General features: G+C 39.4%; 1 protein-coding gene across 3 annotated transcripts; it reads right to left on the bottom strand.

Moving 5' to 3' along the window:
• Positions 1-47: 47 nt before the first annotated feature.
• Positions 48-22,638, bottom strand: LOC125888777 (vascular endothelial zinc finger 1-like). Of its 3 annotated transcripts, XM_049576365.1 has the most exons (7): positions 22,544-22,638; positions 16,537-17,291; positions 10,884-10,953; positions 10,195-10,363; positions 7,474-7,515; positions 6,732-6,797; positions 48-6,552 (listed from the first exon to the last, which is right to left on the bottom strand). In XM_049576365.1, exons 1-7 carry the CDS (start codon positions 22,574-22,576, stop codon positions 6,185-6,187), a joined length of 1,503 nt encoding a protein of 500 aa, XP_049432322.1. In that variant the 5' UTR covers positions 22,577-22,638; the 3' UTR covers positions 48-6,184. The 3 variants fall into 3 exon arrangements, with proteins under 3 accessions (XP_049432322.1, XP_049432323.1, XP_049432324.1); XM_049576366.1 differs by lacking the exon at positions 6,732-6,797; XM_049576367.1 differs by lacking the exons at positions 6,732-6,797; positions 7,474-7,515.
• Between the last annotated feature and the right edge of the window lie 1,193 nt (positions 22,639-23,831).

Below are 23,831 nucleotides of genomic sequence, written 5' to 3' on the forward strand. Positions count from 1 at the left end.
TGAACAAGTATTGACTTTCCTCTGAGTATGGACAGTCCACAATCATGTTTTATTGTTTTCTTTTATTTAGACAAACCCAAATAAAAGGCACATAAAACATTGCGCATATGTTTACATAATTATTCTCAATGGACATACATTTAAAAAAAATGTAGGAATGTTTTTACCTTTCTGCTAATCAGAAAGCCTAGCCTTCGTATATACAAAAATTACCATTGTTAATGTTCTAATACAAAAAGATTTATAAAAGGTTATTTTTTTTCTTGCATGTGTCGGTCATAACTAACATGTCCTCTTAACTAAATTGTTTGTACAAAGATATACATTCATTTGCCTTCACATCTGCCAAATTCATCATACAAACTTCACAGAAAATAAAAAATAAAAAATGATCTTCCAGATCAATATTTGGCCAAATAATGTTTTTCACATTAGGTTGGAGTCAAATTAAAAAACCAAACTACCACCTGGTTTAATGTCATTGATACATTTACACAACCTTGATCCAAATAAAGATTTCAATTCATGTTTCAAGGTTGTTCCTGAAGTAGAATAACTTCACAATCATTAGGTTTCAAAAATAAAAAAACGGCTAATCACAACATAGTTTGGTTGCCAGACCTGTGGGGCGCTCAGCCGTCTGAACTGATGAAGGCTTCCCTCACAAAACTATTCCATCACACAGCACATCTAGAGAAGGAAGCATCAAGGTGTGGAAAAGTCTTGCAAAGTATTTCAGGCACACTTGTTTACGGCCACTGGAGAAGGACAAATGACACCACACACTTCCTTTCATCCTAGTTTTTTTTTTTTAGTGTTTTGTTTTCATAAAAAGTCACTAGCCTTCTAATAACGGTTGTTGAACTCAAACCTACACAGGACAAGCTCAGTCATCCACATGCAACATTGAAAGAAATAAACAAAAATAAAGATGGGAAATAAATCAAATTCCATAATGCCATTCCACATCAGAGCATTTCCCTTGGTGGACAGTGCTGGCATGCAAACAACAAAATTAAGGGGCCAAAAGCCTGGACTGCCAAAATGCAGATGTGGCCAGGTGAACTGTAAAAACAAACACCAGTCTCTGTCTCATTCCACCAAACTGAAATGCCCCTCTAAGTACCACTTGTCTGTAGTGTACACATCCTACAGTTTGCTGCAAGTGCTTCAGAGTTCCTGCACTGATTAAATGGCCCATAACTACAAACAGGCTTCATATCCATAAAGTAATTCTCTTGTGTTCCTCTGGACACACTGCCAGGAACTGTGGACTATTATGCGAGCCTGGTGCAGAAACAGTTGAGGCTGAGATTACAAGAGAGACTTCACAGGATTTTTCAATTGTTCAGTCATTGTCTGTGGCTCAAGCCGTGACAAGTGCATCTGTTGTAGACCCAGTGTGTTCTGTAAACCTGTCCTGAAAGTGCAAAGTCTCAACTTCACTCACATAACAGAGAGACTCTAGGTGGAGCTGTTGAAATACACTTTTCACGGCAATTCTTAACAGTGACCTCCATTAATGGAAGTTACGGTTACATGCAGTTTCCAACACTGGGCCTCAATCACCAGTTTCTTCCTTTGTTTTTCTCAAAGTTGTTATCGAAAAAGGTCCTAAGAGAATCTGTCACATTCATGGTGTGTTCTTAAACCCCAGAAATGTTTGCACTTGTGTTCTTGTAATGATGAATCTCATTGTTCTCATAAGATGAAAGAGTGTGCCAGCTGAACCTAAACAGCACTGCTAGTCCCAAATAAAAGTTGAGAGAATTAAGACTAGAATGCCCAAATGAATGTCTAAACAGGGTGGAGCACCGGACTCTGAGGAGGAGGGGGTACTTCTGCAGGAAGTGAATGCCAAACAAGTTGTCATATTTAGTTGGGATGCATGATAATATCTGCATGCCATTGGTACTGGCTGACTGTGACTTTAAAATGAACTATCAGAATTGGCCAACATGCTTTTTCTTATTTTGCACAATAAATGATTACATACACTGAAAAGCATTCTATTACCTGTCTCCGCCTGCTGATGGGCCATCACGATAAAGTGTGCATGTATAATACGACGTTAATTCCACAGCAGCTACAACCCATACAGCCTGTGGTGTGAAGTTGAGTGCATGGATTTGATGGAGTTTCCAGGTTAGTGTGCTAAGATGCCGCCAAAATGTTTTAAGGTATGGCTATACTACTGCCTGTCGCATTAAATGAAGTGAAGTGGAGAAAAAGGTATCAAATGAAGTACTCTACTGGTGTCGGTATGAAGTGAAGAGTTATTGACGCCACAGGGAAATCATATAAGAAAGTGGAGTTATTGAATGATACTCTGATTCTCTGCCATCTTGCCCTTTCAGGTGCACCTATGCTTTGAGCAGGAAATAAAGCCTCCATTGTGATCAAAGCCTCAACTTTCCAGTCAAGTTGAACTGCCAGGATAAAAAAAAAAAACAAAAAAATAAAACACTAAAATAAACAATACTCTGAGCTCTGCAAGTGAGATCTACAGAGAAAATTCAGCTTAAAAAGTTTAAGGCTGGTTTTGTTTCTTTATAAGAACAATGAGTTGATCCTGCTGACAAATATGTGTGTAGCTACAACACTGTGTCACAGAACTCACCAATTTTCCAAAACCTACAAAATTACAAACAAGAACCATGCTGCTGGGCGACATGTTCCTTCAATGAATGTAACATGAGCAGTGTTTATTCTTTAAGAATTGTGTGGCTTTTAGTCTCTGAAGAGTAGCACCATGTGGGGCAGATGACATGCATTGGCAAGCAGCTCGTTTGACGATCAGAGGGGAATACACTATACTCCGCGTTCAATGAAGAATCATGGAAACCGATGCAGCAGTATGGCTCCTTAATATTATGCAATGGTTTTTGGACAACAAGCAAGTTCTATGGCAGCAGCCACAGTTACACAGGTGATACTTGCTCGTAGGATAAACTGGTGGAATTATGGCCTTTTCATGCATTTGTTACAAAAAGAAAGTGACACCAGCCGTATCCTTTTGTCTCTGCTCATTTCTCTCTCCTCTGCGGGATGGACGGCCACATCAGTGGTGATAGAGTTCTTGCATTGCTAGCCTATGGTAAGTAGAGAGATGTTCCCTCTCCCAAAAGGTAAAAGGCAATAAAATAGTGTTTCATATTTACAAAGAAATGGTCAGTGTGTAAATTGTTGAACATGGTTTTAAAAGACTTTTCTCAGTAACCTTCCTGAGTTTGACTGACAGTGATGGGATCCTATACCTGCTTAAGTAAACAATCTAACCAACTTAAGACACCACAAGTTAACTTTGGAGCTGCTTTTGTAGTACAGAGTCCAACGAGCCACTCGGTAGCTCTTTTGACCTCTACAGTTAAAGAGTCCTAAGTAATCAAAATTTAAAATTATTTGACCTTTGATAATACTGCCATTTTAAGGGCAAATCGTAGGGGACATGCTTTCAGTACGAGATATCTCCTCTTTGTTGTACCTTCAACTGTCATGTCCTGACATAAATACATACAAAATTTCCCAAACAGAGGTCACAGATAAACTTGTTTGAATATCCAGCAGTGACGACTGACTGGTTTCCAGCAATTTTAAAACACAGACATGGGGGGAGTTGATGGTTGATGGGTCTAAGCAGCCTCTGAACCATCAGTGAAATCCACAACATCCCTCACCCTCCCCCAAAATGGAAGCTTTGTGTTTTTTTTTTTTTTGTAATTAATCTTTACATAAACATAAACTATCAAATACTGATAAGTCCACTAAAATAACAACAGAAAAAACATGAAACAAAATGTGCCTTAAAAGGAAGCATTTAAGAACAACTCCGGCAATACACTTCCATTTAAGGAGCTGTTAAATGAAGCCTAAGGTATAGTAAGGTCACCCATGTTTGAAGTCAGATGCCCAGTTGAAGAAATCACTTAAGTGGTCACTTTTACAAGACCGACACTGTCCTTCAGCGGCTTAATAGAAATGAAAGAAATGTGGAAAAGGACTCTACAAGGATTAACCTTTTCACAGCACATAATGTGTTTAATGCCGACATAGCTGCAATGAGCTGGCTCACCCTCAAATATCTGTCATCGTAAAACAAACTACCCAAGTTAAAAAAGGGCTAGACATGGGATAAATAAAAACAACATATGTGTGACAATGTAGCAGCTGATACTGTTGTAACTGCCCAATAATTTTAAACCAAAGTGGAACAAAATACTCTTTTGGTTTGAAAGTATAATAAAACATGTTCTTGCGATGAACTGCCAGTAATGCAAAACTTGACATTAGTTTACGCATTGCATTTTAAAACTAAAAATATGTAATGGATATTGTTAGCTTCTAATAAAAAATTAATTAAGACAGGTCAGACAGGCCCACTGAAAGTGTCAATTTCATTACTCTGGATTTCAGAAACAAGAATTTGGTGTCTAAATGCCGTTTAAAAGGTTTTCCCCTTTTCTTTTAAAATATAGAATTTAGGGGGGGAAAACACTATACTTAGAAAATCTTTGGCATAAAATAGTCATTATTTACACAGAATATCTGCACGAAATATCACCTGTCAACAATCCACCCCCACCCACATCACGGGATCATGTAATGATAGCACGGGACAGAAGTTATCTGAAGTGTTTGGTGGCTTGTGACATCACTGGGGTAACTAGGGCAGCAGAGGTAACAACTATTGATTATCTGAGCGGAGGTCCATATTTAGATCTCGCAATGACAGCTCTACAACTGATGAAGACTGACATGCTGTTGATAGCTACGAGGAAACTTAGAGCCTGTGTATAGCTGGTAACACGCATCTTGAGTGATTTGATCACAAGTGGACACTAAATACAGGCGTAAACGATCTTCAAAATGCATTGTGATCCTATCACTCAAACCACTTGCCAAGGTGGTCTGGCATGCATTTGACCACATATCTTTTGTAGTGTAAATGCTTCATCATCATCAATGCTGGCCATGGTAGTTAGTGACGAGGGGCTAATTCTCCATCACTTGCCCATTTTATGATGAGTTAGACAAAGTGTTACGTGACTATCTTTTGTTTTGCCCTATGGAAGGAGAAAAGTTGATTTCTGTTGACATCATAGTGGTGCGCTGGGCCCTTTGACCTTCTAAAGTAAAGTGAAATGGGCAGTAATGAAATCTGAAAAAAAGCGAGACAGCTGGAGATGCATGAGAGACACAGGTGTGAATAATGATGTGTCTTGGCTGTCCAGTTGTGTTGGCATCACCGAAATGCATGTTACCACCAGGTCTAAACAGGTTCTGAGTAAATGACATTTAGTTTTTGTCAAACCAGTTTGGTTTATATCTGAGACTGACATGGCCCTCAGAAACCAAAGACTCACTAAAAGCTGTGACCAACACTACAGATTAACTAGACAGCAGTGTGTAACACCATAGACTAGGTTTGAGTGATTCGATGGTATACACTTGGAGATGATAATAATTTGATATCTGTCAGAAATTTTGCCTTGCTGTTAAGGTTTCTCTCCATTTTAAAGTATTAAGCCAGTGTGAGCAATGCTGCTTCATGGTAATATCTGATTTACAGAGCTGTTACATCAATGTGATGAAGTACCTTGTTTTGTCGGGTAATTATTTCACTGGGTTAGCCAAACACAGAAACTCCCATCTGGTATCAGTAAAACTTCTCTCTATTAAATTTCTAGAAATGTCCTATATTACAACATTTAACATACCAATACTAAAAAAATGTACTAAGATAGATGAGTGTGTGGATTTACCCATCCCTAAAACAGAGCGTTAAACTGATGGATTTTCCTTTGCAGGGCAGCAAACTTTATCTCGCATGCTCTGTAGACTAATGCTCTCCAGTAAGTGACTGTTGGCAAAACAATTCTTTGTCATAATTAAGGGCATTTAAAATGTTTATGTTCTATAAATACAAATAAAATCCAAAAATGACAAATTATGCAGTAATAATCACTCCTGTAAGTAACAATCATTGGTTACTATCTATATAGCTGAATTACATTAGTTATCACCTTTTGAAGTTTAATTCACCCATCAAAAGGGCCATTTTACTAAGATTTAACAGGCTCACCCATTATTAGGCAGTTAAAACATTATCGGCTCTTACACAGGCTAAAATAAAAAAAAAAAAAAAAAAGAAAGAAAGAAAGAAAGATAGAAACAAAGAAAAGCTCTACCAAGGAGGGGAGGAAGGCAGAACTTGGGATAGAAAAGGCATGCTCTCCATGGGCCTCATGGCAATGTTGAGTGGCCCGGTGATATTCATGGGCATAGGAGTGGTGATAGCCACTGGGTGGGCGATATTCATGTGTGCTGTTGTAGGGATGTTGACAGAGGCCAGGTTTACAGGGCCGGTGATGGTGACTGGGTGCTGCAGGTTGACTGGTGACGTGATGTTGACCGTGCTGGTGGCGATGTTCATCTGAGCAGCGATGGTGACGGGGTTGCTGGCGATGCCACCGCGGTTCACAGCCGAGGTAATGGCTGCCGTGTTGGTGACTGGTGTTGTGGTGGCCGAGTTGTTGTGCACATTGTTGGCATCTGTTTTGAAAAAGACAGATACGAGTATGTTTAGGGCTGGTCAACCATATGCCACCCCTCCAAAACAGGTAAAGTCAACAGCCCTCTCAGCTCCTTGGCTGTTTAGCTGGATCACTGAAAATGTCAATACATCATTAATGCATTATGTCAACTGTGGTAATATTGTTGAAGAAACCTACCTTTGTGAGAGTTGTCAATTAGGACTTGGAAGGAGTTATTTAAAATCTCTCCTACAGTCAACTCACCTGAGGGGTAAATTCAAAAAGCAGGATCAATAGACTAACCAGCTAACTGTCCATTTATTTTAATTCAAAACTTTCAGTTGAAACAGGAACACATTATGAAGGACATCTTTATCTCTGTGTATTCCTCAGGCTGAACGCACACTACACTTAAGGACTGTGGTGGAGTTCTAGGGTCAGCACATCACAGAGTCATTTTAAACCTGTCTCACCCATGCTGTGAGATGCCTGACTCGCTGCTGGCTCATTTTTGACCCAATCTCACCTGGGTTGTCTTAATTTTTGTCAAACTTATTTGTTATTGTAATTGATAGATTTGAAGAGCTGAGTGAATGAACAAGCCAATTTATTAATCTGGTCAAAATCAGGACAGAAATGACAGCCAAATAATTCAAGATGACCTCTGATGAAAGGCCAAGTAGTGTGCATCTAGCTTAAGTGTTATGGTCCAGTTTGTGGTTATCTTAAATTATCTATTGATCCTGCTTCGTGATATTTAGCCTTATATTAGCAAAACTGTATATCTTCAAAACAGAAGAACCTTAATTACACCAGTTCTCAGAGAAAGAAATGTTTCTGTACTTGAGTGACATGGTACTTGAAGAAAAACTGGCCACTTATGATTTGCAGAGGTTATAATTCAGTGTCTAGGGGTTTCTGCTACTAGCTACTGGATTACCTTTTCGTGGCCCTGAGTGGTTCCACTGCCAGTCACTTATGCCTATTCAGAAATACAGACACATATGGGGTTACAAGAGCACAGGGAAGCAGTGCCATCATCTGGGAGTCAGCGTCAACAGTTGGCATGGTTAATTTGTGTGTACGTGGCGTGGGAATGGGGTGTAAAATATTCAACATTTTTAAGATGGGCTTTATAGTTTCTAGTGGTGTCAGGAAAACAAAACATATGCTTCTTTTCTTTACCAAAGTCAGAATAACAAAGGCATTTTGAACAAATGAATGTTTCAATTTAGTAAAGAAAGTTAAACTTAACTTTATAATGCAGCAGTCATGAAGAAATTCTAACTGACATACTTTTTGTTTCTCAAGGATGCTGTTCATCATTTGAAGTGGGGAGGTTGTTTTAGTCACCTCAGTCACTACTTTTGCATTATTCATGACATCTAATTCATGTCCTTTTAAGGGAAACAGTAAATAACAAAGATAAACAGTGATTTAGTATTGCACTACAAAAATTGGGGAATACAGAAAAGACAGATTTAGAAGAAAAAGAGAGCGGGAGAAAGAAAAGAATGGTCATGATGGTCAAAGTTGCTGTATTACGCAATTCCTATAATGTAACTTAATAGTGTCTTGTTTTTTTGGCCTCTCTGGTTAACACCCACACCTTTCAAAATCCATACCCCTAGTTTGTGATGCCGGTTTTCTATCATAAACCCTTTTTACACTGCCTCTTCAAGGTGGCAATTTCCCACCATTATTCCACCTCGCCATTCTGTTTAAAGAGTACTATTGTGGAATGGGGGACAGAGTTGTCTCGCCTTTAATCTGCCATGGGAGGTAGTAACAGCATCGAAACAATGTCTGTGTTAACGGGACAGCTGGCAGGACGGGATCATGAGCGGCACAAGTGTGATGTTTTGACGACTTACATGTGTGATCCACTGTCGGGAGATTTAAACAGTAGCTGAAAGCAGTTAGCAGCTAACACAAAGAAGAACGCACCAATGCACGCACGCACGCATAGTCGTAGTTAGTAGTTCACCTACTTGACCGGCTCGTGGAGTAAAGAGAGGAGAGGAGAGGAAGGGAGGGGAGGGGGCAGTATTGCACATGCGCGGCTTCCGTAGAAGACAAAATAACATCTCAAGGAGTCCATCACCAAAAATCGTTTACCCTCGATTTCATTAATTTTGAAATTGTTTGACCTCAAAATCGTAATCGCGATCACCAGACGATTAATTGCACAGCCTTACCTCTCGGTTATGAGAAAGTTGCCAATGCAGCCAACAGCAATGAGAATATGAACACCCCAGCATAGAGTTCTACACAGCTTTAAATTTCTATTAGCTCATTATTTTAGACCAACAAAACCAGAGGAATACAGTTTCAAAAGAAAGCATGAACAGTCAATTCCACCTGAGGAGCAAACACAGGAAGAAATTCAACAAATATCTAAGGAAGAAATTCAAATATTTAAACAGTTACATACTGGCCAAGTACAAGGCTGAAGGTTCGTAACTGTGGGGTTTTTCTATGTATCTTGTGGGATCTAGTGGGCAAGACTATTTCTGTCAGATGAGCTACAAGCTTATTGGGATTTCTCCATCAACAGGAGCGATGGACTAAGCTATGGTACACGCGCTGATACGACTGACATACAGGAACACAGGAACTATTCTCCATTTGACTAGTGACATATTAAGTAAGTGACAAGTCAGCCAGTCACTTACTTAATATCTGCTACACTTCTGACTCGTAGTTAGTCTTTATACTTCCAAAGGACTATACACAATAGCAACACATTGAAACTGACAGGTTTACATGACCACCATCCTACAATGAACAAAAAATATATTATGAGAACAAAGTGACAGAACATCACCAGTTTAGATTAATTTAAAAGCTCACTAGCTGGTAGATTGCACTATGCATCTGTTCAATGAGACTTAAATAAGGCAGTTCATACAGACCTCTACCTGAAAAACTGGAGTTGGAAAATTTTGTGTTGACGGCTCAGATTTGTGGGGTTTTTTTTATACCTACTACCATCTTTGATAGTGTTTCTTCAACTGCGAGATATCTTTCCTCATTAAGTCTGCCACTAACTTTTTAATAAAACATGTAAGTGATTATTGCCAGAACTGCTAATGTTATTGAACAAAAGTGCAAAATAAGCATTAGATTGAACAACCATCAGAAATCTAATGAAGTCATAACTTGTGTGCAATTGGAAAAGTTATCATGCGCTCAACAGTTTTTGAGATGCTGTCCGACTAAATATCGCTTTAAAAAATAATAATAAAATGACAAAGGGGAGCAATGGGCAAGTAATATAACCTAACCTAACCTAATATAATCAGTGTATGCCCAAACACTGCGTAACAATGTTAACTAGGACTACTGCAGCAGGCCTAATCAGAACCACATTACAACTTGAAAGCTGATAATGGCAGATCAATTATGGCACTAATTGGACAAACAACAGACTTCTAGAGAAGCCGTTGAGGCAGTGATAGTCTGTTGCTTAGTTCCACTGTAAATTAAATCACTGGTTAATCAAATTATGTATCCAATATGTTATTAGCCTATGCAAAGTTTACAGATGTGTTGTTAGGGAGTTGTCACAGTCTCAACTTGCCTACCGATTAAGTTTTAAACTGAAAAGTGGGCAAAGTAGTGAGGAGCTTGAAGAGAAGTACAAGGAGACGTGGCCTACCTTTATTGTTACACGGGTTGCTGAAGCTGGCCTGGCCATGCGTCTTGAGGTGACTTGTGATGTAGGCAGCGCTTAGCATTTTGCCACAGATATTGCAGGTCACTTTGCCTTCATGCCTAATCATGTGGGAGCGCAGACGGTCTTTGGTAGCGAAGGCGGAGGTACATGCCTGGAACAGAAAACCAGTGAATACAGTTTCTTTTCTCTCTTTTTTTCCTTCAACACATAAGAAACCCAACCATGTTACTTACATCCACAAAACCACTGAATTTTGTTGCACAAAAGGCATTTGTATTCATAAGACAAACAAAAGCTCCTTGCTTGCACAAAATGTAAAGATATGTATATATATGATAAGTAATTTGTTCTGCCACAAATTCTGGACTGACTTTGTCCCTATAGGACATTCACATTGTGGATTGAAAGCATGGAGAACTCGTTTGCACTTAGCGGAGATCTGTAATGTGAAACTGGCAAGATGTGTAATGTAAACTACATTGCAAATGAAAGACCTGTTGCAATGGTGACTCAGCTGTCCAAGTAGTAGCTTCTAGATGGCAGCTGTTGTCTAATCTGATCTGGCCTTTTGAGCATGAATTATGTTGATCATTATTTCAATGAATACACAAGTCTACACTCAGAGCGAGTATGACAGCAATATGCAGAGGAGACTGAGTCATGACTCTTACCGTTACTTGGCACTTAAACGGCCTCTCTGAGGAATGGACATGCTTGACATGACAGCTTAGGTGATCAGGTCTGTGGGGTGAGATGAAGACAAGGGGAAAAAAATGAAAATCCCTCAGCTTTGGCTTCACTAGTAGATAAGGGCTGTATATGGCAGAAGAAAGTATCATGATACACATTTCAGTCATGTTGTCGACAACATCAGATTTGGTGGACAGATATGACAAATTCAGTGCTCTGTGCCAACTTTTCCAGTGATTCAATTATGCAACGCCTGCTATGAATTTTGCACTATATTGAGTCTCTTTCTCTTGCTTTCTCTACGCTTCAACACACTGGAATTTCTCAATTGTGGGATCAATAAAGGTGTATTTTATCTTATCTTACTGTTGTAGTGTATAAAAAAGAAAGTAACGACATGCTAGCATTCATCTGACCTGTATGCAATTACCCATATGGCCCTAAATGCAGCATTAAAGATGTCCGCTTTCATTAGCAAAGTGAATGCTGATGCATCTCTCTAGTGATTCTTTGGATTTAAATTAAACGAACAAGCGAAGTCAGAGAACATGAACAAAGTGATTTGTAATTTGTGCCATAAACAAGTCAGAAACACCCAAAATCTCCACTACAACTTGCCACCCAACAGAATACGCAAGTCTACCACCAATTCCATCTACAAAGAGCTGCCGGACCAAAACTCCTGCCCAGTGAGTAATCAGTGCTCAATCACTGTGGCTTTTGTGAAGGTAACAAAATGTAAACTTGACAGTCAGCAGTGGTGAGGCTTGTGTGAAGGCAGTTAAATGTACAATAACAATTAATTGATCTGATTTATTGATCTCAGCCTTTGTGTAAAATAAGCTTACGGTCTCTACATTGTGGTCATTTTGTGGCCACTTAGGAATATTGCAACATGTGTGTCTCCAGTCCATATACATTTATATCGATTTGTATCTCTCTTCAGCGTGTTTTACACAATAATATCTATGGGTGACAATCACCAGAGGCCCCCAAATATGATATTATCATGACACTTTAGACATGATATTCATGATTCATTGTGCCGACAGTGGCTTGGAAAACCGCCCATAACCGTGTCATATGGGGAAGAGGGAAGAGGGAAGGCGGCTGGAGTTCCTCCAACATTTGCGGTTAGATTATCATATTTTTTTATTGACAAAAATATAGGCTGCTTCAGCTGATTTTTTTCATGCGCACATGTGCCCCTAAATATTTTTTACAGTTCGCACACACCTATTTTTAGTCGCAAATGCAAGTGAAACACTCACACTGTCGAGCCCTGGATTTGCAAGCAGCATCATATAAGAATAAAATACTCTGGGAATACGACAAACACGAGGGCTCACCTCAGACGTTACCAACTAGAGATGGAGTTAGCCACTGATGACCAAGCTAATGCTAAACCTGCTCCACCAAAACATCAACCAACTTTGGACACACTTAAATTGACAAAACTACCATCCAACTCTGAGAGAGCTTAAAAAAAAAAAAAAAAAAAAAAAACACCACACAGTTCATCACCTACGTCACGTGCAACATCTGCGTCCATAAAGCATTGTTGAAAACAAAGGCTTTTATTACATGTTAAAAACACTGGAACCCAGGTATGTGATTCCATCCTGAATTTTTTTCACAAATACACCCATACCCAAGCTCTACAGAGAAGTGAAGCATAAAGTTGAGGAATCTTTTAGTACAGCAGGAAGGGTGGCATTAACTTGGGACACCTGGACTTTCATATGATGATTCGTGATTCATATGTGACTGTATCGGCACATTATTTCACAGAGACTGCTGTCTCACGTTCTCCACACTAGAGAAGTATATGAAAGTCATAGCGGAGCAAACATTGCCGATATCCTGCAAAATGCAGCACAAGAATGGGGTATTGCTGACAAAAATCTTGTTGCTGTGACTAGGGCTGGACGATATGGCTGAAAAATGTATCACGATATAAGTGTTTCATATCAGTGAACAAACGGACACAGAGGAAAAAGAGGTCAACATAACCATGAAAAACAGTCAAATCAATAAATATACTGGTTAATTATAAATTCCGTAGTACTGCCAAACTGGCGAACTGACCTTTCCTAGACAGAGTCTACTGTATATTAACACTTAAAATAACGTGTACAGATGTGAAGCCCTGACTGTATCTGACTGAGCCTTGATGAAAGCTGTTGTCTTGTATTTTTTTTCTTCTGAAAAAATGAACCTTATAGTCAAACACAGTTTATTCAGCCTGTGTAGTTGAGGGGACAGGTCAAACTGATATGATGCTGATTTACAGGAGAATTCATGTCAAATGGAGGATAAATCATGAACATAAACTACAGATCACATGTAAAGCATTTTAATAAATTAATCTATCATAATTAAAACAACTGGAGACTGAAAACAAACTGATATATGGGTCTGATCACTTTCTTAATGAATTGACATCATTCCAGACAGGATGTTAGTGTGTCTGTGACTTCCTGTACGGACTGAAGGCTGCTGGAAACTGTCGGGAAACTGTCCGACTTCACCGCGGCTTTTTGTCACTGCCCCCCGCTGCGGCTGCCTGCTCTCGTCTACTTTCCAGGCGAGGCGCAGTTCATCTCCAATGAGCCTATTTTCTCCTTTCACTGTTTTGTTATGAGTTGCAGACACGAGGCACGAAGGCGCAACCAAACATGAAACTGCTAGTGTGCGTCTCACTCAACAGGTTATTGGAATGCTACGTACGTTACAAGCACAGACCTGCCAACCTTGAAGAAAGGTTATGAGTACCACCTTACCAGACACTTGTGCGTGGTCATAAATATATGCGGACACGGCGGCACTTTTTTGTTTTTGTTTTTTTTTTAACCATAAAAGTCAATATGCACATGTGGCAAACATAAGAAACGAGCGTACGTTTACATATTCATATCTACAGGCCTAAGCCCCACATACGTCCATAGACGCCCAATATTTGTTTTATAGCGCAGATCAAGGTCAATTTCATCAATCTGATGGTAGCATTGATCATCTGCTTAAAAAATACAGTAATATGTCCTATTGTGACAAAAAGAAAGATTTCAAGTGGGATTTGGGGGGTTCTCCCCCGAGAAAATTTTGAAAGATCACGGCGAAATCCTATTTTCATGCAATTTCATACAGAAATAGATAACAGATCATAGACAAGTGCATTACATTAGCATTCCTCATCATGTTCTTGTGTAGTACGACACCTATTAGAACTGCTCTCTTCTTATTGCCTTGTTTTTTTCTTATAGAAATTCAGCAGACTCATCAAACAAAAAGTCTTTTTATCATAAGTGTGTTATAGTTATTCAGGCAGGGCACATGGTTTCATTACACAGTTGAATGCAAATTTGTCTGCAATTTGCTTACCTTGGTACAATTCTCACCAGCAATGTATCGACAACAGGTGACTTTGACACTATTTACTTCAGTGTTTGCCCTACCATTTTATTAGGGGGGCACCCCACCCGCCCCCCCTTGAAGGTCAAGTTAATTTTATTTAGTTTTATTTTCTATATAGTGCCAGATCACAAAGAAGTCACTTAAGGTAACCTTTCCTATAGAACAGGTCTATACCTTGTCCTTTTATTAAACAAACTAAATAGCCTTATGTTATTTATCTTATTTACAGACTGCGTGTCATTTCTGTCTCTACATGGTCGTGCGTTTACAATCCTCCCCTGCTCTCTGTATCACGCACGGCAGAGTTGGGCGTGCACACACACGTGCCTGCACACACACGCGCGCGCGCGCACGCACACACACACACACACACACACACACACACACACACACACACACACAAGTGAACACACTAGAGAGCGTAAAAAAATAAATAAAAAAGGACTCGGTGGTGGAGTGAGATTTCTTAAACGGGTATGAGAAGGTGATACCGTCTACCGGACTGAACACACGGTAACTCCGGTCTGAGCTGATGGTGAGGAGCTAATAAGAGCTAACTGCTAACAGACAGAAGCTAACTGCTATGAGACTGTAGTTAACTGTTTACAGACAGAAGCTAGCTCTAATAGACACAAGCTAAAGTTAACTGTTTACAGACAGAAGCTCTCAAAGCAATATGCAGCAATCCGATTGGCCGAAATCTTTTCATTCCTCCTACGCGCCTATATTCACCGGGTATCAACTTGAGTGACATCTTGCATAGACAAATACACTGAAACCGGCGAAATGCGCGATCGAGTGATATGCGTACTTTTAGAGCATCAAATCGTACCAGCGTACTTTGATGTCAAAATGCGTGCCTGGTACGCAAAATGCGTACAGGTTGGCAGGTCTGCAAGCAGTGAGTGAGTGAGTTTGTTCATGCAACCAAACTTGCTTAGCTGGGCCGGGAGCACTGGGAGAAGCTGAAGCCCTCACTGGAACTGCATCCCCCAGAATGCCTTGTGGTTCAGGACGGTGATTTTCTTCCTGTTTTATTAGACGTTTTATCGAACGTATTTTCTATTGATATCAATCACGTGTCTATCGCGATAGATATTGCTATCTTTTTATCGCCCAGCCCTAGCTGTGACAGACAACTCTTCTAACATTGGTGTTGCCATTCACACCTGCATGTGAAGTGATTTGTCTCACAGAGGGCATTAAATCAGTTCAGTTTGTTAACTGTATGCAGCAGTTATGACAGGTTTTGTGACGGCGTTGGTTAGTCTGTCTGCTTTGCATCACATTTTGCTACAATAAGAATGACTTAAGTCAGATGAACAGACTGAAAACTCTATCTTATAAGGAACAACGGATGTTGACAAAGTTTTCCTTTAGGGAAATAATTTGCAGTTAGAAAAAAGGAATAAGTATCAATATATCGTAATATATTTTAACACAATACTCAGCATATCGCAATAATAATTTATTGTGACCTAAGTATCGTAATAATAATAACTAGAGGCACTTATACTTTATCTGAGTATTTCCATTTTGTGCTACTTTATACTTCTCAACCACTATTTCATAAGGACAATATTTTAATCCACTACAGTCCTGTTACAGCTATAGTTACTGAATAGTTTACAGATCAATTTGACACATAAAATATATAAGTTAAATTGAAATGTTATTTGTACATTTTAAAAATGTCCATCTTAAATGAAATGTTTTTCCTCTATCACCTACAAATGGCTAAAAAGTGACAGTGAACAAGCAGTAAGGCGTGGGACTACTTCTCTGAGGATGGGGATGTAGTTGTCTGCCACTTCCTGCATAGCAAAGGGATCTAGCAAATCCAGTCATTTGTTCATTTCTAGAATTGATTGATAGTAATATTCTTAAATAAAGTTATATGTTTAAGAGAGCAACACTGAGTATCTTTGAATGGTCATATCGGTGCACAATCAGTGCACAATCCTAGCAGAAATGATCTATTTTCATTTCAGTTAATAAACATTCCCTATATCAGCCACCATATCAGTTATCGGTGAATTAAATCGGTATCAGTTTCAAAAAGCCCATATTGGTTGGGCTCGTCTAGACCCATGCAAGCAGTCTTTGCTCTCGTGTCTATCTTTTGACATGGTAGGCATTTTAAAAAAATCAACAAATACACTGCCTTAAAATAGTGTTTTCATGCACCTTATAAAAAGTTCAGAAATGATGTCCACATACCTGGAAAAGCCCTTCCCACAGACAGAGCAGATATAAGGCTTGTGAACTCCACCATCATGGGAGCGAACATGGTATGTCATGCGATCCTTCCTCTTGAATCTCTGCTGGCAGATGGGACACTCAAACGGCTTCTCATCAGAGTGCGACAGCTTGTGGCGGTTGAGGTGGTACACATCTCTGAAGGCCTTACCACACATGTCGCACCCATGATTCTTTTTCACTGGTTTGGGGGGCTTCTTAGGGATACTCTGCTGCTGTTGGTGTTGCATTGGGGTCATGATGCTGGTGCCTGTGGATGTTGACGTGGTGGCTGTTGTCAGGATACCAGCTACAGTAGTAATATATGAAGGGTTTCCGCTATTCTCACGTGGTACAGTGGATATGAGCGGCACCATGGTTGGAGCTGTTTGTGTCTTCTTAGGCCGCGAAACCATCTTAATGCCAGTGTGGCAAGACTCATGCCGCCGGAGATGGTAGCTGTCCCGGAAAGCCTTGTTGCAGTAGCCACAGATGAAGGGTGTCTTTGATTTGGGTTCCTTTTTGACCACAGCAACTGGAGGCCCTCCACCACCTCCTCCCCCAGTCCCACTAGCCACATTGTCTTTAAGAAGTTCTGCAGCACTGACGGGGGGTTTCTGGTCCAAGGGAATGGGCAGCACCGGTTTCTGATCAGGTGGCTCCGTTCCAGAACTGAGCAAAGGCAAGAGGCTGTTCCCGGCTACTTGGTGCTGGTGATGCAGAGCCTCATTGGCTTGCTGTAATGAGAAAGATAGAGCCATGTGAAATAATGTTAATACGCATTCTCAAATCACATCTGAAGCAAACGATCAACAGAGTGGGAAAGGTTGACATATAAAATATTGGCCATGATGACAGCAGAAATACTACTTTTAGTATACTGATTTCAATATACTCCTCTTTCCTCAAAACAAAATAAAAGAAACCATCAAATGAAACAAGTGATGCAAGCCATTAAGCTGTTAAACTGACTCTCAAATTTAAATGAAGGCTGTGGTCTTTATCATGTGAGAATATGTAAATTAAGACTGCACTTCTGCTATTGCATTTCTCTCTTTTTTTAGCTTATTTTTTCAGCATTTCAGCTTTATTTTAAAGTGACAGACAGGAAAGGCAGAGTAAATACAGGGGATGACATGAAGCAAAGGGCCCAGGCCACACTCGAAACCAGGGCCTCTGCTGTAAGGACTCAGCCTTAATGGTACATGATCTACTTGGTGAGCTACATTGCTTTTCTATGTGCAAAGCATATGGAGCATGGGGATTGCCAAATAGTATTTCAGGGAATAAAGTCCATACTATGATATGCTATAAATTCATATTGGCAAAGGACACAGTATCAGTGGTGTTTTTTGCAGTGAAAGTTAATACAGTCAAATGTTCCTGAGGTTAAGTCCTAACTTTTCTGAAGAGCTGCATGTTAGACTGCACTGCACTTAAAGAGCCAACAGATAGGATTCAGGTTTTTTTTTTTTTTTTTTTTTTTTTAGCTTGACGCCACCTAGTGTAAGTGGTGTTGCGTTGCACTGTCGCAACGACCAAATTGACCGTGGGGATCACAGATAATCAATAATATGACTCTAAATGAAATAAAATGTAGGCTGTAAAGCCACCAGTATACCTCTATGTATATAAGAATGAGAAGGTGTGTGGACACTCTACTAAATAAATGAGTAAAGAGACCGAGCAACCAATGAGCTACCAAGGTAGGGTTTGTTGGGGGACAGTCCCTGCACTTAATTGCATTAGACTGTTCTAAACATTTAACACAGCTAATGAAAATATTTAGCATGATAACATTTTTGGCCATATCACACTGCCCTACATTTACCTTTTGTGCATGAACTGCAAATCACAATTAAATTGGTTTGGTGAAGGATGGTGGGGCAGGTGCTTTGCAGATGGATGCATAAAATGAGAAAACTGAGCTTTTGAAAAGCCAGAGTAACAAAATGATGTAGACAATAAAGAATTACACAATACACCAAATAGGTAAATAAAGCAATGACAGGCAAAGAAAATGTAGCCTAACAGCAGTTAAAAAAAAAAAAAAAGTGTATGGAGGACATCTTAAGTCTGCAGCTGCTGGCGAGCATTGTCCAATTGGTCATGGCAGATCCCCAGTGGGGTAGGACGAACAGAAGGTGGGGGGGCTTGTATGAATATTTTGGGCAGGGAGAAAGCAGAGATTCACATTGTAACCACCAACTTTACAACAGGTCAACCCAGAGATGTGGCAATTGAGATAGCCTTGTTCCTTTCTGTAGTCAACACTGGGCAGGGTTAAAGACCTGACCCATAGCTTTTCGGGTTCAGCCAAGCATCCAACCCGGTCAGCCAGGAGGGGGGTTGTGGTCTGAGGGGGCCAGGATCCCAAGTGCTGCTTTTTTCCCACTGTGTTCTTTTATGAACGACAGAAATCCAAGCACTGATGCACTTATGGCCCTCAGGGGGGTGGGAGGGGGTTTACAGCTGCCGGCCACTTGCCTATGTAGTGAGGCCGGCCACGCTATGTGTTTTAGCATGGTGCAGAGAGCTAGGGGCCGTCACAGGTTGTCGACTCGCTTTTATATCTGCCACACTGTTGCAGTACTCACACTACGATCATTACTGCAATTAGCATGTCTCCTAGCATATGTGTATGCAAGTCTAACAAATGGCCAAATGCTCCCTCTCTTTCTCAGCAAGAACAGTGAGAGCAGCCTGCTGTTCTATCACGCTGCTCTGATGATTTTGATAGAAATCTGTTGTGAAGGGTGAGGTCCCTTCCAAGATAAATAGTACTGAAAAAGAGTTAGGAGCATGGAAATTAACAAGAAGAAGTACAAAAAACCCCAAAACAAAGTCATTGTTTTTTTTCTCTTTTTTCTCTGAAAGGATGAGTATTGCTTCACCATGACTGGGACCAATTCAATAGAATGCAATAATGATTTCCTTGAGATTTCTTATTTTAATGATTTTTTTTTTCAGTTTACTGCTTAGCACTGCAAAAGATGTTTGTTAAGAATATAAAAAATGCACAAAAAAAGAAGTAATCCCATCTCTACAAAAATATCTTACAGTATGGCAGGAGTTAAGATATATAAACAGCAACATTTGTGAGGCAGTCTCCAGGGTACCATAGGCTGACAACAACTCCAACCCCTTCAAATCCCATCATAACAACGCCTAACGAACAATATCAAGTGAAGTTTATCACAATGCTGCCTCATTAGATGCTTCATCACATGAGGTGAACCAAGTAGACTCTAAATAATAAGCCTCCTAATAGACTCCTTGTCTTCTTCACACCAACTCCAGGTATTCTGTTCATATCTGCCACTAAGCTAAACTGACACGGACACTAACCACTAACAGCAGCACCTCTTTAGCAGTGGCGCAAAGTAGCAGCCTACACATATGATGAGCGTTGCTATATGAGTATGACAGATGCCATAGCAACCGAAGCTTCATGAAATCAATTGCTGTGACTGTGAGTCTGTATGCCAGGGATACTCAACTTGCTTTGCCTGGGGACCATTTTTTGCAAAACGACAAAAAGCTAGGGGCAGCAGCAGTTGGCGCAGTCATGCACTGGTTAGGTGTAGGCAGGACGTGTCTAGGTTTTAAGGACATTCGAGGCTCAGCCCAGCCTGGGGGGGATCCTCCCCTGGGACTTTTATTTTGATAAGCAAGCTTTATTTTGATGCTTTCTATGCACTCTGACACCTTATAGTACAAAACAATTCCAATGTGAATCAATCTGTTTTTATTGTAAATTAAAAATTGGTTGGGGGGCCACCCAGCAACCAGTTGTGGCTGGACCATGAGTTGAGTATCACTGGTCTATGCACTGTAAACCTGTGTCTTGCAGTCAGAACAAAAGTGATCAAATGCATGGAATAAAGTTAAAAATAAATAAATAAAAAACATTACCATTTAAGAATAACCAACAAGAACATTGTAACAATAGTGATACAACCAAACCCTGAAGATTAACAGGACATACTTTCTCAAAATTGGTCCACAGCACAAAGGGCATTACATGTTCACAACTGTACAAAATCTGTCACTGTTTCCTCAAAAACTGAAGAGCCCTCTTCAGCCTCATCTCACGTACAGCATTTCTAACAAACTACAGCTGTGGTTAAACTTTTTATAAATGTGTTTTTTCCCCATTTGTAATTCACCCCACTAAATGCAGTTCTGATTCTGATCATCAAGCAAAAGCAGAAGATAAATGCAACATCATGACAGAGGTGTCAGGACCTGTCAAAGCTGCAAGACTGTGTACAAAACTTTCAGAAAGAGGTAACCAACAAGTTCCAGACAACAAACATCCAATCACACAGCTTCATGTTCTGCTGCCATGCCAGTAACATTCCCAGTGAAGTAGGCTGGATGTTTAGTTTTACAGGGGTCCCTGGATGAATTGAGATTTTTTTTTTTTTTTTTTTCCTTACTGCAGGCATGAGACATTAAAAAGTAAGATCTCACAGCTCTGGCTGCTACCTTTTCCATAGCCAATGGTAATGAGGCTCATGGGGACTGTAGAATTTTAAGGCCCAGATAAACAGCTGTTTCATGTGTGGTATGACACACATGAACACAATTGAAATGTATAAACAGAAGGGACATAACTGAAGACGACGCACAGTTTTCTGTGTTAATAATAATGTAATCAATAAAAGTAAAGCTTACGATGAGAACTTACTTACAGTACTTGCCAAAAACTTCAGAACAGTAGATACATTTCACCTCTGATGTGAAAAACATGTAAGTATACTCTGTTGTCAATCAGCAGAAACAGTTTGTACTGACTGTCGTCATACAAGAAGCTACTGTATGTCTGCAGCACACTTAACAGAAACTCCAATGATACAATTGATAATTAAATACTGATTTAGTGACCAAATTCATAAATATCTGACGAACCCTAGTAATTTCCAAGTATGGTTTTGTAGATTAACTACTTAGCATCTCTTTATTTTCATAAAGCCTTCGAACGTTACACAGCGTTAACGTTACTTGCACGCCCATTAATATACAAGGCCATAAAAATATAATTTAACTTAACGTACTTGGCGTGCAGGATGTGTTTGAGTGAATGCTTTTCCACGATGCAGAAAAGTGAAAACAAGTTGAACATGCCATTAAAGTTTGTTTGTTTTTTTTTTTTTAAAAAAAAACTGAAGGGACACAAACTTTGTAGTGTACCTAGTGGCTGGCGTAAATAAACTGTTGGGTCAGCGGTGATTGGAGATTAACTTGATGCACGTTGCTATTCGCAATCCGGCTCCAGATTTATGGTAAAATAAAAAAGTTTGGCGTCTTTGCTGCAGTTTAGTGTCTGCTGTCCGCGTGCTAGGTACCCTCCAATTTACAGTGTTAGCGTTAGCCAACTTCTTGTTAATAGACGAGTGTCTGATGTAACGCTCAGGCTATAAGAACCCCTTCAATTGCCTTTCATCATCAGATTTAAATTTACGACTCACAATAAATCACTGCTTGCCACTCATTGTGATCTGTATTGTGGTGAGGATTGCTCTGGTGAAGGCGAGTAAAGTATCCTAGTTAGCTGACACATTAGCCAATTAGCTTAGCAAATGCATTAGCAATAGCTCGACCTACTGGCTAATTTGCTAACGCGCGCGCATCAACAGCAATGGCACCAGAAATGAGCTTCACGGTGATTTTGTGCGTCTTGAGACAAACCTCGTATTGTGATATGATGCAGAGTTTAGCCAAAAGCAAAGAAGCGGCCTCGGATCCTCTCCGTAGTTCAGACAGCCGGGGGTCTCGGGTTCGATAAAGCTGGTTAGCAATTTGCTACAGCAACCCACACAGTGAAGCTAGCTAGCTGGCTAACGCTAACACCTTTGTTTTGCTTGGCTAACGTTAACCCTAACTCGTTTTATAAAGTGCTATACAAATATTTGGCAACAACATTTACGACATTTCAAAAACGTGTATGCAGTTTCTCAGACTACCGTTGTACTGTGCCACTTACTTGGAATAAAAACGTACTCCAGCTCGGTTCCATTGCAACACTTAGGCTAAAATCTGCAGGAAACCTACAAGGAATCTACAACAAAGCAGCTAAACATGGCAGCTACAACTTCCTGTAACCCCCAGGGCTGAACCAAGTGCACTGGACTTTTTTAGGATGACTAGATTTTACAAAAAATTAACCAAAGATATCCCCAGTTATATAACAAACCGATTCCAAAAGATACTGCTGTCTGATTAATAATACTATGTTTTACGATAATTACGCGGTGCTCTTTCGATACAGATAAATATAATGAATGACGTAAGCATCTTATTATATCCCCAAAACATCAATCAATCAGAAATCAGAAAATGATTTATTGCCAAGTAGGTTTTCACTTGAAATTTGCTTTGTTTTTGGTGCATACATTAAACATACAATAAACATATTAAGAGGGATCCAAGTAAGGCAAAATGCTGCAACACTCAACATGTTAAATATGGAATAGAAAAATTACAACGAGAAATGCAAAGATACTTTTAAAAACTACTATAAAATGACAAATATGTACAATATACCTGTTTCAGAATAAGCTATAGCCTATAAAAACATTAAGTATCAAATCTAGCATCAAGACTGTCATAATATACTAAAATATAGTAGGGGTAATATTTACTAATTTCTGTCTTAAGAAATACTTAAATAGATTGAACATACTGCCCATTTAGTGGATAATGATCAAAACTTATAACTTTTGTGTTTGTTTATGAAAAAAAATTAAACTTAAATAGTCTTTTAAAACAAACAAAACACATTCTCTCTAAGTACCTAGTGCCTGGATAAAATGCCAAACTGAAATTTTTCATGTAACTATGTTTATCCTCACAAGCTTTTAAAAAAAATTCAGCTGCAACTAACAGTTATTTGCATTATCGATCAAATAATTCATCATTTGTCATTTAATAGCATATTGCAGATTGTTTTCTTGAGTAATCGTTTTGTCTGTAAGATATCAGAAAATGAAAGATTTCCTTGAGTCCCAAGATGAAATCTTTAGATGTCCTGTTTAGTACAACCAACTGCTTTAAACCCAATGACATTTTATCTATCATGCATGACAAATAAAAACTCAAAAGTTCAACAGCCCCATCAACAACAATTAATTATTAATAAATAATAATTTATCCAGTTGTTTGTTGAAATTAATAATATAATTATTTATTATAGTAATGAATTTATTATGATGAATGAATTAGGCTACTTCTTGATAGAAAATGTTTTGGCATTTTTGTTTAAAAAAAAAAAA

Source organism: Epinephelus fuscoguttatus, linkage group LG5, assembly GCF_011397635.1.
Source record: "Epinephelus fuscoguttatus linkage group LG5, E.fuscoguttatus.final_Chr_v1".
Lineage (NCBI taxonomy): Eukaryota > Metazoa > Chordata > Actinopteri > Perciformes > Serranidae > Epinephelus > Epinephelus fuscoguttatus.

Coding starts and splice junctions, on each gene's coding strand:
- LOC125888777 (XM_049576365.1), bottom strand. CDS start 22,576: ATGGAACCGAGCTGGAGTACGTTTTTATTCCAA. Junction 10,954..16,536: donor TGTGGGAAGGGCTTTTCCAG/GTATGTGGACAT, acceptor CTCACCCCACAG/ACCTGATCACCTAAGCTGTC. Junction 6,553..6,731: donor AATTGACAACTCTCACAAAG/GTAGGTTTCTTC, acceptor TTTTCAAAACAG/ATGCCAACAATGTGCACAAC.